Source organism: Rhinoraja longicauda, chromosome 23 (genome assembly GCF_053455715.1).
Source record: "Rhinoraja longicauda isolate Sanriku21f chromosome 23, sRhiLon1.1, whole genome shotgun sequence".
In the NCBI taxonomy this organism is placed as follows: domain Eukaryota; kingdom Metazoa; phylum Chordata; class Chondrichthyes; order Rajiformes; family Arhynchobatidae; genus Rhinoraja; species Rhinoraja longicauda.
Window position 1 is genome coordinate 30,813,029 of NC_135975.1, and position 18,311 is coordinate 30,831,339.

General features: G+C 43.7%; 1 protein-coding gene across 1 annotated transcript; it reads left to right on the forward strand.

The window, feature by feature from the left end:
• Positions 1–9,079: 9,079 nt before the first annotated feature.
• On the forward strand, positions 9,080–15,968 carry kiss2 (kisspeptin 2). The gene is made up of 3 exons (XM_078420190.1): positions 9,080–9,203; positions 9,455–9,557; positions 15,374–15,968. Exons 1-3 carry the CDS (start codon positions 9,198–9,200, stop codon positions 15,688–15,690), a joined length of 426 nt encoding a protein of 141 aa, XP_078276316.1. The 5' UTR covers positions 9,080–9,197; the 3' UTR covers positions 15,691–15,968.
• The last annotated feature ends 2,343 nt before the right edge of the window (positions 15,969–18,311 follow it).

Sequence of the window (18,311 nt, forward strand, 5' to 3'; positions counted from 1 at the left end):
TCTATAAAGTAAGTTTAATCCCCTGCATATCTATGTGCCTATCCAAAGTCTCTTAAATACCACTGACGTATCATCCTCCATCATCACTTCTGCGTAAAATCTTAGCGTTAGGTTTTGGTTTATTATTGTCACGTGTAGCGAGTAACAGTGAAACGTTTTGTTTTGCGTGCTATCAAATCAGATAATACAAAACATAAATGAGGAGGGATTTCTTTAGCCAGAGGGTGGTGAATCTGTGGAATTCATCGGAGGCCAAGTCATTGCGTATTTTCAAAGTGGAGATTGATGGTTCGTGATTAGTAAGGGCATCAAAGGTTTTGGGAAGAGGGCAGGAGAATGGGGTTGAGAGGGGAAAATAGATCAGCCATGATTGAATGGCAGAACGGATTTGATGGGCTGAATGGCCTGATTCTGCTCCTATGTCTTATGATCCTGTGACATACAATCAAGCCAAACTCAAGTACAACAGGTAGAGTGAAGGGAAAGATACAGAGTGTGGAATAGATCATCGTAAATATGGACTTGGCTCTCTGGTCACTGGAAATATGTATTTTAACTAATGATACGCAAAGGGATTCATGTCACTACGTATTGAGGCAAAACGTCCAGGAATGAATGTGGTTAAGTGATAGTGAATAGATGTGTGAGTTGCTGGGGGGGGAAGAATGTAGACACAAGGAATTGCAGATGTTGGTTTAAAAAAAATACAAAGTGCTGGAGTAACTCAGTGGGTCAGGCAGTACCTGGGGAGGGAAAGGACGGGCGATGTTTCCGGGTCAGGATCAATCTTCAGACTGATTGTAGTAGGGGGGAGAAAGCTGGAAAGGAGAGGTGGGGGCAGGTCTGAGCGTGGCAAGTGATAGGTGGATACAGGTGAGGGGGGAGGGGGAGAATGTCTTTGAATGGCAGATAGTTTTGGCAGAAGGCCGAAGATGAAAAGACAAAAGGTGCGAGATAAGACGTTTGGACAGGTTCACGGATAGGAAACGTTTAGAGAGATATGGGCCAAATGCAGGCAGGTGGGACTAGCATAGATGGAGCATGGGAAGGTTGGGATGGAGGGCCTGTTTCCATGCTCTATGACTCTACAACTAAGGAGAGAAGAAGTGTGAAATATGAAGCCAGAGGAAGGAGGGGACAGATTGTGCTGCTGGAGGTCTAGATGTTGGAGATAAGGAGCCATACACCTAGCTAAAGGAGGTTTGAAAGAATGTTTCAAATCATGGGGCAGAGTTGAGTTTGGAGTTACAGCGTTGTAAAAGGCCCTTCGGCCCACTAAGTCCATGCCGACCAGCAATCATCCATCCATCAGTTCTACCCTACTCACTAGGATCAATTTGCAGAAGCCAATTAACCTACAAACCTGGATGTCTTCGACACAATGACCAAATCAGATCATACTACACATGAATGCAATCAAGTCACACACAAGTACAATAGGTAGAGTGAAGAGAAAATGACCAGCAGGCAGCACATAGTGTTGGTGTCGTGGTGTTACAGTTCCATAGATTTTTTAGATTTTTTTTTAGATTTAGAAATACAGCGCAGAAACAGGCCCTTCGGCCCACCGGGTCCGTGCCGCCCAGCGATCCCCGCACACTCACACTATCCTACACCCACTAGGGACAATTTTTACATTTGCCCAGCCAATTAACCTACATACCTGTACGTCTTTGGAGTGTGGGAGGAAACCGAAGATCTTGGAGAAAACCCACACAGGTCACGGGGAGAACGTACAAACTCCGTACAGATGGCGCCCACAGTCAGGATCGAACCTGAGTCTCCGGCGCTGCATTCGCTGTAAGGCAGCAACTCTACCGCTGCGCCACCGTGCCGCCATAGACAAAGTCCAATGCCATCAATGGGGTAGAGGTGAATCGGGCAGTGCCCAAGCATATAAAGGACCATTCAGAAGCCTGATAACAGAGGGGAAGAAGCTATTCCTGAGTCTGATGGTGCCCACTTTCAAGCTTCTATATCTTCTGCTGGACAGGAGTGGGAAGAAGAAGGAATGGCCAGAGTGGGACAAGTCTCTGATGATGTAGGCTGCTTTTTCAAGGCAGCGTGGAGTCAAAGGTGGGAAGTTCAGACCGTGTGATGGACTTGGTTACATTCACAATTCTGTGATTTATTGCGGTCTTGGGCAGAGTTGTTCCCAAACCAAGCTGTGATGCAACCTGTCAGTATGGTTTCCATAATACTTCTCCAGAATTTGCTAAGTCATTAGAAAAATGAGTCAAGAATCAAGAGTGTTTTATTGTCATATGTCCCAGATAGAACAATGAAATTCTTACTTGCACAACAGAATATGTAAACATAGTACTCTTAAATAATATAATAAATGAGAAACAAAAGTTCATACATATGCAAACAACAATCGACAATAATAGTGTAAATAGACAAAACCAATGCCCCCATCTAGATTTTTTTAGATTTAGATTTAAATCTGGTGGCACGGTGGCGCAGCGGTAGAGTTGCTGCCTTACAGCGAATGCAGCGCCGGAGACTCAGGTTCGATCCTGACTACGGGCGCCGTCTGTACGGAGTTTGTACGTTCTCCCCGTGACCTGCGTGGGTTTTCTCCGAGATATTCGGTTTCCTCCCACACTCCAAAGACGTACAGGTATGTAGGTTAATTGGCTGGGCAAATGTAAAAATTGTCCCTAGTGTGTGTAGGATAGTGTTAATGTGCGGGAATCGCTGGGCGGCGCGGAACCCGGTGGGCCGAAGGGCCTGTTTCCGCGCTGTATCTCTAAATCCAAATCTAAAAAAATCGAAATCTATGCAGTTCCGAGCTTATCTGGAGGTTGTCGTGTTTAATAGCCTGTTGGCTGTTGGGAAGAAGCTGCTCCTGAACCTGGACGTTTCAGTTTTCAGGCTCCAATATCTTCCGCCCAATAGCAGGAGGGAAATGAGTGCCTGGCCAGGTTGGTATGGGTCTATGATGTCACTGGCTGCCTTTTTGAGGCAGCAACTCCTGTAGATCCCTTCGATGGTGGGGAGATCAGAATCTGTGATGGACTGGGTAGTGTTCACCACTTTTTGCAGCCTTCTTTGCTCCTGGGTCTCCAGAGGAAGGTGTGCTTTGTTGGCCAAGGCTTCAACGTGGTTCCTCCAGAACATATTGTTGGTAATACGTCTGCCTAGAAACATATGATGACCATCGGTGCACTAGAGTTTAGAGGGATGAGGGGGGACCTCATTGAAACTTACCGAATAGTGAAAGGCCTGGATAGAGTGGATGTGGAAAGGATGTTGCCACTAATGGGAGAGTCAAGTACCGGAGGTCGTAGCCTCAGAATTAAAGGACGTATCTTTGAAAGCTCTCAAGGACGTATCTTTGAAAGCTCTTTGAAAGGGCGGCATGGTGGCGCAGCGGCAGAGTTGCTGCCTTACAGCGAATGCAGCGCCGGAGACTCAGGTTCGATCCTGACTGCGGGCGCCGTCTGTACGGAGTTTGTACGTTCTCCCCGTGACCTGCGTGGGTGTTCTCCGAGATCTTCGGTTTCCTCCCACACTCCAAAGACGTACAGTTAAGTTAAGTTAGGTTAATTGGCTGGGCAAATGTAAAAATTGTCCCCAGTGGGTGTGGGATAGTGTTAGTGTGCGGGGATCGCTGGTCGGCGCGGACCCGGTGGGCCGAAGGGCCTGTTTCTGCGCTGTATAACTAAATACAAAAAAAACACATTTTCACTTCTGCACCATTGGGGTAGGTAGGTACGCCACCACGCTTCATGGAGTTGAGAACCAGCTCCTTTGTCTTGCTGACATTGCAGTAAGTAGAAGCAGTGAATAGTCTGCGTCAATTGCCGGCATGGAAGCAGTTACATAGCTGGAATTCTTGACTCTCTGACACTTTTGTGATATCAGAAATTAAAGGATTGAATCACAGTGAGAGAGTCATAAAGCTAGAACAGGAGAGCACTGTGGGTGTATTGAAAATCATGGACAATACATATGGTAAAATTATATTCTCTGGAGTAGAGGTTAGGAACATGTGAAATGCTTTACCACAGGGTAGTTACTAAAGCTGACTCAATCATGACATTTGAAGAGAAATTAGGTAAATAGCTAAAAAAAGGAATAATATTCAAGGATTTGTGAAAAGAGAGAGGAAATTAGATCAGATTTATTTCTTTGGAGTGTTAAAAAGGTCAACTAATGAGGATGGTTTGCCTGAACTAGTCTTGTATTCCTTTGAGTGTAAAGGATGAAGGTGTGATTTATTTGAGGTGCTTTAGAATATTAAATGGGGGGTTTTTTGGCAAGCGGAATGAAGAAATATTGGAGTGGGGGTTGGGAGGGGGTGTGGTATTCAGAGCAAAGAATGTTCACCCTTGCTATTCAAGACTAATGTGTGGAACATGCACTCAAACACAAAGGGAGTGATCATCTCATGTAGTATAAGAAAATAACTGCAGATGCTGGTACAAATCGATTTATTCACAAAATGCTGGAGTAACTCAGCAGGTCAGACAGCATCTCGGGAGAGAAGGAATGGGTGACGTTTCGGGTCGAGATCATCTCAATGCCTCCCCGCTAAATACGTCTGAGATTGGAAATACATTGAAAAATTCCCACGTGAGTTTGTTAGCGGGGTATGATTGATTGAAAGATACAGCATAGAAACAGGCCCTTCAGCCCACCGAGTCCACGCCGACCATCAATCACCAGTTTTATGTTATCCCACTTTCTCATCCACTCCCTACACACCAGGGGCAATTTTACAGAGGCCAATTAACGTGCAAAACTGCACATATTTGGGATAGTCATACTCATAAAGTGATACAGCATAGAAACAGGCCCTTCGGCCCAACTTGCCCACACCAGCCAACATGTCCCAGCTACACTTGCCCCGCCTGCCTGCTTTTGGCCCATATCCCTACAAACTTTTCCTATCCATGTAGCTGTCTAATTGCTTCTTAAATGTTATGATAGTTCCAGCCTCAACTACCTCCTCTGGCAGTACGTTCCATTTACCAACTACCCTTTGTGTGAAAATGTTACCCCTCAGGTTCCTACTAAATGTTTTCCCCTTCATCTTAAGCCTACGTCCTCTGGCCCTCGATTCACCTACTCTGGGCAAGAGACATTGTGCATCTAATGTGGGAGGAATCCGGAGAACCCATGGAAACCCACACGGTCACAGAGAGAACGTGCATACTCCATACAGAGAGTATCTGAGGTAAGGATCGAACTCGGGGCTCTGACGCTGTGAGACAGCAGCTCTCTCTACCAGCTATGCCACTGCGGCACTAACAGTGGTTGTTATAGAACTAAACTGGATCGATACAGATTAGTACTAATCCAATTGATTGTTGAATAAGCTTGAGAGACTTAATGGTCTACATTAGTTCTTACTTTCACAAGAATCAATAGGTGATTCTGGATCTGTGGATGGCTTGACTGTAGTCATGTAAAATCTTTCCACTGACTGGATAGCACGCAACAAAATAGATTTTCACTGTACCTCGGTACACGTAACTATAAACGAAAGTAAAGTAAAGTAAAGTGAAGGAAACTAATGGGCGGCACGGTAGCGCAGCGGTAGAGTTGCTGCTTTACAGCGAATGCAGCGCCGGAGACTCAGGTTCGATCCTGACTACGGGTGCTGCACTGTAAGGAGTTTATACGTTCTCCCCGTGACCTGCGTGGGTTTTCTCCGAGATCTTCGGTTTCCTCCCACACTCCAAAGACGTACAGGTATGTAGGTTAATTGGCTGGGTAAATGTAAAAATTGTAGGATAATGTTAATGTACGGGGATCGCTGGGCAGCACGGATTTGGTGGGCCGAAAAGGCCTGTTTCCGGCTGTATATATATGATATGATATGATATGATATGATAAACTAAACTAAAGTTTTAGTTTGGGACCGTCTTTGGAAGGGTCCCAACCCGAAACGTCACCTATCCATGTTCTCCAGAAATGCTGCCTGACCCGCTGAGTTACTCCAGCACTTTATGTCCTTTTAAGTAAACCAGCAAGTTCCTTGTTTCTACTACAAGCATACATCATCTACTTTGAGAAAACAGCCCAAAGTCTTTGAGATACTTTGAGATACTGGACAAAGATCACAACTTGCATTCAACAGACATGGCAACAAATCCAATCTCCAACACACAGGGCGGCACGGTGGTGCAGCTAGTGCTGCCTCACAGCACCAGAGACCTGGGTTTGATCTTGACCTTTGGTACTGTCTGTGTGTGTGGTAACTGTCCAACTTTGACTTTCAAGATGCAGGATTTGAGCATAATTCCATAGATCTCAAATGTCCCATCCACTTGAAAGAAATGGGAGATATTATTTTGTCTCTGCGTCTAAATGTCATGGGTAGTCACAGGGATGGATTCAACTGGGTGAGAATTAATTTAAATGTTAACGTCTGTATTTTATCGCCATTCAGGGCATGGATTGTCCTATGCTTCAATTAAATGCCATCTCAGAACAGCTTGTTATCCCTTAAGCTTTAAAATCAACGTACTTTAAAAAATGTATAAATGACCACCTAGTGAAGCACAGAATTTAAGTTGTGGGACAATGATACAGATTACAAAACAATTTTGAAAGGTCTTTTATTAAGAACTTGGGGAATGGACAGTAATTATCCAGCCTTTGTCAAATTCTTCCCTTCTGATATCAGGCTTCCGAACAGTCCTTTTGTTAGCTAGGGTACTGTCTGTTTTACCTGTACACCAGTACAGACATTGGACTTTGTCTATGGAACTGATGTGTTACAGTGCTGAGAACTATATTCTGCACTCTGTATCTTCCCCTTTGCTCTACCTATTGTACATGCGTTTGACTTGATTATATTCATGTATGGTATTATTTGATCTGTTTGGATAGCATGCAAAACAAAACAAAGCTTATCCCTGTACACACGAGGATTTGTGAGGATGAATTTTAACTGGTGATAAATTCCTTATTTCCATATGTGAAAGAGCTGGTGATCGATTTTTTTTTAGAGATACAGCTGGAAAACTGTATGGCCCTTCAGCCCATCGGGTCCATGCCTGCCAGCAATCCCTGCACGCTAATGCAATCCACACACACTAGGGATAATTTACAATTGTACCAAGTCAATTAGCCTACAAACCTGTATGTCTTTGGCATGTGGGAGGAAACTGGAGATCCTGGAGAAAACCCCGCAGGTCATGGGGAGAACGTACAAACTCTGTACAGACAAGAACTCTTAGTCAGAATCAAAACCGGATCTCTGGTGCTGTAAGGCAGCAACTCTACCGCTGCGCCACCGTGCCACATTCCACAAGCTAAGTTCACAGCACAATAAAGACCATTAACACAAGAGGTTTCTGGCAACGACTGAATAGCATTTTTTATTATATATTTTAAACATTTCTACTCAAAACTTAAAGGTAACAGTTTGAATAGAATTATTGCAAGTAATTTTAATTGAATAATTGAAGTATTTGGACCTAGAAAATGAAGATTAAAAAAATTGCCGTGGCTGGAAATTTGAAAGAAAAGCAGAAAATATTTAGAACATTCAGCAGGTCAGGTAGCAGATGCAGAGAGAAACAAGAGTTAACTTTCAGCTTTGAGAGCCGTGGACCCAGGTTTACTGTGCGCTGGGATGAATTGTTTGGATCTTAGTGGGGAAGGGGATTGAACAGATTTCTGAGCAGAATGGATTTGCAGGCAAAGAGTAAAAAAAGGTAAGGTGGTCCTTTCAATGGGCCAGTCTGGGCGAGAAGGGCCGAATGGTCTCCTTTTGTGCTCCAATTGTGAATGCCATGAATGGAATGTGACTTTTCTGTAAAGGTGAAAGTGTTGACAGCAACAAATCTACTCAGTTTGTACCATACATCCAGTTTCATGTTATTTTATGACATGAAACCATGCATTGTGCAAAGAGTAATCTACAGGAAAAAAATACCTTGCACATCAGTTCTTAGAAACTAAAACAGTACAGCACAAGAATAGGCACTTCAGTCCACAATGTCGTTGCTGGACATGATGTCGAGATCAACTCTTAACTGCCTGTACATAATCCATGTCCCTCCATACACATGTGCCTATCCAAATGTCTCTTAAATGCCACTATCATATCTGCCTCCACCACCACCACTGGTAGTGTGTTCCAGGTACTCATCACCTTCTGCATAAAAAAACTTGCCCCACACATCTACATACTAAAACTCTTGTTTGTTTGTTCCTGAACTACAGCCAAAACAGTACATGATAGCATGATCATTTTAGGCCCACCTTACTCACCGTCGTCCCTTTGGTGCTAATGGAAGAGGTTTTTTTATTGAAATAAGTGTTATATTTCTAGTTATTCACATTTTAAAGTTTAAATCTATCTCCTAGGGAGGGAGGGAGTGAGGGGGGGAGGGAGGGAGGGAGGGAGGGGGAGGAAGGAGGATAAGGGGGGTTGAGGGGGATGGAGTGGGGAAGGGGAGTGGGAGGGGAGTGGGAGGGGGAGCGGGGAGGGGGAGGAGGGGAGGAGAGGGCGCTGCACCAATGCAGGAGAGGTTTGGGCCCAACTGGTCCACTTGGTCTAGTCTCCTTTAAATTTTGCCCCTCTCACCTTAAAACTATGCCTTCAAGTATTTGTTTTTTCGTCTATTTAACATCAATAAGTGCTCTCTTCCGAAATATAAACACACTCACACACACACACACAAACACAAACACGGGAATGGACCACGCAAAACACACGAGGGTACTTCAGCATTTTGTGTCTATCCTCGGAAGAACAAACCTTCATTCAAATTCTGATTAATACACACAGAATTTGTTCTTCCATGTTTCTATGTTTATCTTCTATCTTCTATGTTTGCATATTGTGTTGCGCTGCTGCAAGTAAGAATGTCATTGTTCTGCTTGGGACGTATGACAATAAAGCACTCTTGTATCAATCAACCAGATTCTGCAGTTCCTTCCCGCACAGGTAACTTTTAAATATTAGTTGCAGGGAATTGATTTTGTAATCTCGCGTCCATTTGGCAGGGAATCCAGAAGGAATGCCATTCGCGTGTAAACAGTCGTGCCTCGGTCGGTAGGGGATGTGACGAATGAGTTTCAGCACTGAATGGGAATAAAAGAGTCTTTGGGACGCCTTTGAGTTTGGTCTCATTTCAGCACCACAGTCAAGGGACAGCGCCCACGCTGTGACTGAGATCCCCGGGTACAGCTGATTTCACTCAGCCTGACGTTGCCCTTCCTCATCAAAAATGCAGGTGAGATGGAGTAGCTTCTTTTTTTTACAGATAGTTTCTGAAAAAGTGAGAATTATTTCCAAGCAACAAGTGGCTTTTTTTATTTTAAAACTCGCATTAGAATTTAAAACGTGGTCACCAAACCACGCAGGAATGTTCAGTCAGTTAAAGTGTTTAATGATTGCGAGACCCGCCCTTCAAAGCAGAAACTGCAACCAGTTAGATTTGTGAGAAGGATCTTCAGTGTGCGTTGTGTTCATCTCCCTTCGCAGGTCCGTGACATGGGCAGGTTACTGTTCTTCCTCGCCATCATAGTGCACTGTCAGAATGGAAACTTTGGGAAACCGCTCTACAATGAGAAGTTCGTCTCCCCGGGTAAGTAAAACAAGCTGCATAACCGTGAGGTCGATAGATTATACAGCTAGGCAAGGATAAACCCAGGCAAAATATAACTCAATATCGCTTTCTGCTATTTTAGCACTACCAGTTGTAATATTTGACGTTGTAAAGGTAGACCCAATTGTAATATGTTTATTACTGCTCCAGTAATATGTTTATTACTGTTATTACTGATTATCATAATTACTAATTACATATTAACAGTAATATGTTTATTACTGTTATTACTGATTATCATAATTACTAATTACATATTAACAGTAATATGTTCATTACTGTTGCATATCACAGTGGCGAAACGTCTGTTCAGTGATAGGATATCGTTTAGTGAAACCCCCACCTCCATTAGTAAAAGTGGTTTCTGGTCGAGGCTGCTGAATAGTATAACATTGTTCACTCGAGTTTTAAAACTGTTAAGAAAAACAACAAGTGGCGATTCTTGGAACATATCCTCTCTCTGGCGAAAACAGAATCAATCACATTCCCTATTCAACCATTTGAGCTGCATCGGGAAAACACAACGAGGCCAAAATGAGCTACAAAAAATACTGCGGGGAGAAACTTGCAAAGGATATCAAAATTATTTTAAATTAAAATTATAAAGCATTGAACAACACAGAACAGGAACAGGCACCCACAATGTGTCTGCCGAACATAATGCCAAGATAAAATAATCTCAACTACCTACACATTATCCACATCCTTGCATTTTCAGCATATATATGTGGATTATGTTTGGGGGTTTGGGGGGGGGGGGGGGAGAACAGTTAAGAGCAATGTTAGTGCAGTAAAGAAGGATTAATTGTAATAATGTAAATAAAAATAATGTGTAGTTGTTCAATACTTTGCATTGACATTTACAGTAGAGAGAACATAGCAGCCATCTCAAGCAAAGAACAATGAGAATTGAAATTTGTACATCAAAAAAATTGTATTTGTAAATTTTTTAAACATAGCATGGGTTAAGCAATGGCAATAAAAAGTGGCAAATGCCGGGGAATGGGTATTTTCTGCTGCCAGCGTTCAAAGGTAGGTCCAAACAGTTATCTTCCCATGTTTTTTACTGAGATGAACCATCCATATCCATTGGAAAATTTTGCATTCTGCAACTTAGAAAAGGTGAGAGAGTTATAGACTAGTTCATCTAACATCTACTGTTGAAAAATAATCAACTTCTATAATTTTGAAAGGAATGATTGAATTTAGAGTTTAGTTTAGAGATACAGCATGGAAACAGGCCCTTCAGCCCGATCCCACCAATTATCACCCCTACACTAGGGGCAATTTACAGAAGCCAAATATCCTGCAAACCCGCACGTCCTTGGGACGTGGGAGGAAACCGGAGCACCTGGAAGAAACCCACGTGGTCCCAGAGAGAACGTGCAAACTCCATATAGGCAGCACACATGTTCAGGATCAAAGATACTGCAGATGCTGGCTTAAATTGAAGATAGACACAAAATGCTGGAGTAACTCAGCGGGTCAGGCAGCATTTCTGGAGAGAAGGAATGGGTGATGTTTCGGGTCGAGACCCTTCTTCAGAAGAAGGGTCTTGACCCTAAACGTTACCCATTCCTTCTCTCCAGAGATGCCGCCTGTCCCGCTGAGTTACTCCAGCATTTTATGTCTATCTTCGGTTTAAACCAGCACCTGGAGCACCTTCCTACACGTGTTCAGGATCAAACCCGGGTCACGGGTGCCGTAAGGCAGCAACTCTACCACTGTGCCACTGCAATGCAGTGAAAGCTTTCAACTGATGTCTTGAGATCATGTTCAGCACAGACATTGTGGGCTGAAAGACCTGTCTTGCTCTGTACTATTCTATGTTCTATCATCAGACAGACTTACAAATTGTGTAGATTGTGCCTAATAAGCTATTGAATATTTTTGGACTGAGGTACAGATTAAATCAATGGTCAGGGAAATGTCTATGAATGTGATTGATCTGGATTTCCAAGAGGCTTTTTTATAAAGTCCCTTATAATCGCCAAAGGTGAATTAAAGGCATATTATCGATAGGATATGAGGAGGGATATGAACCAGGTTCACTAACTGAGGTTCAATGCAAAGAACCAGTTACGATGTCTGGAAAATATATCAAATATATCAGTCTGAAGAAGGGTCTCGACCTGAAACGTCACCCAGTCCTTCTCTCCCGAGATGCTGCCTGACCTGCTGAGTTACTCCAGCATTTTGTGAATAAATCAAACATATGAAATGTGTTTGGGGGAGAAGGCTGGAAAATGGTGTTGAGGGAAAGATAGATCAGCCATCATTGAATGGTGGAGTAAACTTCTTGGGCCGAATGGCCTAATTCTGCTCCTATCACGTATGAACATGAATTATTCACTGCAGAATACATGCCTTGACTGACGACAGATATGGTTTGTATAGGACACAAAAATCTTTGCACGTGTAAATGGAAGAAAATATTTGCCAAGAAATATCAATAGGTTAAATGATTGTTGAAAGTCGTGGCAAATGGATTACGATGTAAGAAAATGTGAGTTTAATTTGGCTTCATTTTGCTTTAGAAAATAATACAAAGGCACTTTCTATATCATGAAGTGCTAGAAACAAAAATGTAAATCATGTTTTTTAAAAGGCATTTGGACAGATAGGAATTTTGAGGGATATGGGCCATTGCTGCCTGGCCCGATGAGTTACTCCTGCAGTTTGCCTCTTATTTTTTGTAAGCCAGCATTTGCATTTCCACGAAAGAAAAAGGGACAAAGTGCTGGAGCGACTCAGTGAGTCGGGCGGCATCTCTGGAGAACGTGGACAAGTGACTCGACACTGAAGAAGTGTGCTGACCCAAACCGTCACCTCTGCATCTGCAAAGACGCATATGTACGTTCTCCAGAGATGCTGCCTGACCCGCTGTTATTCCAGCACTTTGTTTCCTTTAAACCAGTTCCACAGTTTGATTTAGTGAGGAAACAGGCCCTTTGACCTATCGCGTCCGTGCCAACCAGCAATCCCCTCACACTAGCCTATGCACACTAGGGACAATTTACAATTTTACTGAAGCCATTGAACCTACAAACCTGTATGTTTTTGGAGTGTGCTGAGGCTCTATAAAGGTGCTGGTCAGGCTGCATTTGGAGTATTGTGAACCGTTTTGGGCACCGTGTCTAAGGAAAGATGTGCTGGCTCTGGAGAGGGTCCAGAGGAGGTTTACAAGACTGATCCCAGGAATGAGTGGGTTAACATATGGTGAGCGTTTGTTGGCACTGGGCCAGTACTCACTGGAATTTAGAAGAATGAGGGGGGACCTCATTGAAACACACAGAATAGTGAAAGGCTTGGTTAGAGTTGATGTGGAGAGGATGCTTCCACTAGTGGGAGAGTCTAGGACCAGAGGGCACAGCCTCAGAATAAAAGGACATTCCTTTAGGAAGGAGCTGAGGAATTTCTTTAGTCAGGGGTGGTGAATCTGTGGAATTCTTTGCTACAGAAGGCTGTGGAAACCAAGTCAATGGATATTTTAAGGCAGAGATACATAGATTCTTGATTAGTACGGGTGTCAGGGGTTATGGGGAGAAGACAGGAGAATGGGGATAGGAGGGAAAGATAATCAGCCATGATTGAATGGCAGAGTAGACTCGATGGGCTGAATGGCCTGTGATTCTGCTCCTATCACCTGTGACCTTCTGACCTGTCATATAAAATTCTTAAGGGATTGGACAGGTTAGATGCAGGAAAAATGTTCCCCATGTTGTGGGAGTCCAGAACGAGGGGTCACACAGTTTAAGAATAAGGGGTAGGCGATTTAGGACTGAGATGAGGAAACACTTTTTCACCCAGAGAGTTGTGACTCTGTGGCATCCTCTGCCACAGAAGGCAGTGGAGGCCGATTTGCTGGATGTTTTCAAGAGAGAGTTAGATTTAGCTCTTAGGGATAATGGATTCAAGGGATATGGGGAGAAGACAGGAACGAGGTACTGATTCTTGATGATCAACCATGATCACATTGAATGGTGGTGCTGGCTCGAAGGGCTGAATGGCCTACTCCTGCACCTATTGTCTAAATGGGACGAGACCTGCATGGCAACTTGTTTAATTTGGTTTAATTTAGTTTAGTGTTAAGTGTACTGAGCTACAGTGAAAAGTTATTTGTTGCGTGCTTTCCAGTCAGTGGAAAGAGCATACATGATTACAATCAAGAGGTCCACAGTGTAAAGGGAATAATGTTAAGTTCGAGATCAAGTCCGGTGAAGTACGATTACTGATAGTGCAATGATCTCCAATGAGGTAAATGGAAGGTCAGGATTGCTCTGTAGTTGGGGAGAGTATGGTTCAGTTGCCTGAGAACAGCTGGGAACAACTTGGACAGCATTGTCGAGATGGGCCAAAGAGCCTGTTCCTGTGCTGTACACATCTATGACTATATGACTCTATATTTCAACCTTCATAAGGCAAAAAAACACTATGTAAATTAAACTCAGCAAGCCTGGCAGCATCTGTGGAGGGAAATGGACAGGTGACATTTTGGGTTTGGAACCTTCTTCAGATTGGATTATGAAGTGTGATTCGACAAACAAGGGTCCATTCCCTGAAAATAAGTTGATTACGGGATAATTTGATCAAAGCTTAAAATAATAATGAGATATTATTGAGGGACCTATTGCCAGAGGGAAGGCCGATGATGCAGTATGTAGTTTAGTTCAGACATACAGCATGGAAACAGATCCTTCAGCCCACCGAGTCGATGCTGACCAACAATCACTCGTACACTAGTTCTATCCTACAGGGACAATTTATATTTATACCAAGCCAATTAACCTACAAACATGCATGTCTTTGGAACGTGGGAGGAAACCGGAGCACCCGGACAAAACCCATGCGGTCACGGGGAGAATGTTCAAACTCCGTACAGACAGCACCCAAGGTCAGGATTGAACCCGGGTCTCTGATGCTGTGAGGCAGCAACTCTACCACAGTGCCACTGTGCAGTTCTTGAATCAAAATGCACAATACCTTGGATCGTAGGAAGATATTCCATGGAGCGCAGGAATATGAGGGGTGATCTTAAAGAGGTGCACAAAATCATGAGCGGAATAGATTGGGTAAATGTCTTTTGCCCAGAATAGGGGAATTGAGAACCAGGAGACATAGGTTTAGTGTGACGGAAGGGGGTGGGGCGAGGGGGGAGGGAGGGTTTAATAAGAACCTGAGGGGAACCATTTTACACATAGAGTGGTGGTTTAAGGAATGAGTGCTGGAGGAGGTCGTTGAGGCAGGTAGTATCAGAAGATTTAAGTGACATCTGGACATGGCACTGTAAGGCAGTTTAGAGGGATATGGGGGTTAGGGTTAGAAGGTTAGAGGGATAGGTTTAGAGGGATAGGTCTAATAGGTTTAGAGCGATATGGGCCAAACGCAGACAGGTAGGGCTAGTGTAGATGGGGCTGGTTGGTTAGCATGGGCAAGTTGGGCCGCAGGGCCTGTTTCCACGCTGTATGACTAAGATATTCAGCATTTAAAATATGTCTGTAATTGCAAAACAATTGGCATAAAAACAAAATGAATGCTTGAAACACTGAGCAAGTCAGACAGCATATGTGGAGAGAGAAACAGAGCCAATGTTATAGATCAAAGACCCCTCTCTGTAACTTGTTTTTCTCTTGATCCCAATTAGGGTCTTTGACCTGCAACATTGACTTTGTTTCTCCCTCCACAGATGCTGCCTGACATGCTGGGTGTTTCAGGCGCTTTCTGTTTTGTATTTCAGTAATCAGCACCGTTCCCTTGTCCCGCTTTCCTAACTCCCTTCCGACTCCTGCCCGCAGATTTCGTGTACCCGGCCGGACATTCCGAATATCCCAGGCACTCCCGGGTTCTGACTCGGAATATCGACGGGCAGAAGGCACCAGAGCAGTCCAGCATGTGTTACTTCCTCCAGGAGAGCGACGTGGAGAGTCGGATCTCCTGCAAACTTCGCTTCACCCGGAGTAAATTCAACTTCAACCCCTTCGGGCTGCGTTTCGGGAAGAGAGGTGACGGCGGCTCTGTGAATTGGAAGACGTTGGTAGTCAATGGGAACAGACTCCGTTATCTTTGGAAGCACAAGATACCAGCGTGTAAGGACTCTCAAAGCGAATGCTGAACTGCTCGCGTTAGATTTTGTATTAGAGGCTTGTGAAATGCAATGTATTTTCAGTGAATGCAATGTATAAACTCCTGTATCCATGGAGACCAAATGTGAGTTTGTTTATCTGTGCCATTCCAACGATAAACTGATAGACCCATCAGATTTGTGTTAGATTTGTACCCCATTGTAATGCAAGGCGAGTTTATGTTCCCCAGGTACACAATAAATGTAGCAGAATTGGATTAGTTTGTAAGCTTAATAGATTCACGCGATGAATGAACTCAATGTCAAGTGGAATATAAAAGATATATATATATATATATTGATATTGATCTCGATCTCGATTAGTTCTAGATTTATTGCCACTATACATTATTGGTTATTGTCAGTTCTGGCCTTGTTAATAATCAAACACCAGCTCGTTTTAAGTTCCAACATAATGTAGGTTTGGAGGTCACATATAGAAAACTACAGCACAGGAACAGGCCCTTCGGCCCACAATGTCCGTGAAGCCAAGTAAAACTAAGCTCCTCTGCCTGCGCGTGATCCATATCCCTCCATTTCCTGCATACACACGTACCCATCTAAAAGCATCTTAAACACCACTATCATATCTGCCTCCACTAATAAATTGCCAAGTTGTTCTTCATAATATCCTTCAGGTAATTTTGTTTTCATTGCTGCAATCCGTTAGCAGAGGAGGTATTTTGGATATTTCTTCATTATCCTCTTTTTGCAGCTTGAGATTGTTTGATAGTGTTGTTCAACATGTTATCCTATTGCCCTGGTACCCATCTTCCTCTGTGTAAAAAATCTTGCCCCGCGCGTATCCTTTAAATGTGGCCCCTCTCACCTTAAAGGCCCTCTAGTCCATGGGTGTCTACCCTGGGAAGAAGATTCTGACTGTCTATCCTATCTATGCCTCTCATAGTTTGATATACTTCTATCAGTTCTCTCCTCATCCTCTGATGCTCCAGAGAAAACAATCCTAGTCTGTCCAACGTTTTCTTCCAGCTAATATCCTCTAATCCAGGCAACATTCCAGTAAACCTCTTTAACTTAGCTTATATTAGAGATACAGCACGGAAACAGGCCCTTCGGCCCACCGGGTCCGCGCCCACCAGCGATCACCCCATTTAAACACTATCTATTTTAACACACTATGGATAATTTTTACATTTACCAAGCCAATTTTACCTACAAACCTGTACGTCTTTGGAGTGTGGGAGGAAACCGAAGATCTCGGAGAAAATCCACGTGGTCACGGGGAGAACAAACAAGCTCCCTACAGACAGTACCCGTCGGGATGGAACCAGAGTCTCCAGCGCTGCAAACGCTGTAAGGCAGCAACTATACTGCTGTGCCACCGTGCCTCTTCTGCACTCACTTCAAAGCTGCATATCCTTCCTGCATTGGGGCGACCAGAACAGTATGTAATATTTCAAATGCGGTCAAATCAAAGGCTGTATTATGATTTCTTGACTTAGCTTAGAGGTCAAAAAATATCTCCGTTATTTATAGGCCAAAAATACCAGAATTTTAAACCTGAATTAATCTCAGAATGGTGAACAAGCAACATTCGTTCCAATACATATGAGTGGCATGGTGGTGCAACGGTAGGGTTGCTGCCTCAGTGTCAAAGACTCGGGTTCAATCCTGACCTCGTGTGTACGTTCTCCCTCTGACCCGTGCTGTCTGCGTGGAGTTTGTACGTTCTCCCTGTGAGTGTGGGTTTCCTCCCACACTCCAAAGACAAAAGAGTTTGTGGGTTAATTAGCCCTCTGTAAATGATCCCAAGTGTGGGTCTGTGACTTCACTAGTGTGAAGGGATGCCAAATGATCAGCATAGATTCGATGGGGAGAAGGGTCTATTTCCGTGCTATATTACCAAACTAAACTGTGCACAATACTCCAAATGCAGCCAAACCAAGCTGCATCAAGATTTCTAGCCTTTACAAAACTGTTTTAAAAGGTCAAAAAATCCTCTTACGCCAATAATTTGACGGCCAAAAATAAACTTTTAAACTTGAATTAATCTCAGGACGTTGAACAAGGCAATTTTCATCTCAATAGATATCCCTTGGCCCAAGGTATACAGACATTTATAAGTGGGGTGGCATAATTCGCTTTTACATTTAGATTTAGAGATACAGCATGGAAACTGACCCTTCACCCCACCGAGTCCACACCGACCATCGATCACCCCATACATTTGTTCTACACACCAGGGACAATTAACAGAAGCCAATTAACCCACAAACCTGTACGTCTTTGGAGTGTGGAAGGAAACCGGAGCACCCGGAGTAAATCCACCCGCACAGAGGGAGAACGTACAAACTCCGTACAGGTTGGTCTCCTAATCTTAGGAAAGACATTCTAGCCTTAGAGGGAGTACAGAGAAGGTTCACTGGGATGGCGGGACTTTCATATGAAGAAAGACTGGATAGACTGGGCTTGTACTCGCTGGAATTTAGACGACTGAGGGGGGATCTTATAGAAACATATAAAATTCTTAAGGGGTTGGAGAGGCTAGATGCGGGAAGATTGTTCCTGATGTTGGGGAAGTCCAGAACCAGGGGTCACAGCTTAAGGATAAGGGGGAAGTCTTTTAGGACCGAGATGAGAAAACATTTCTT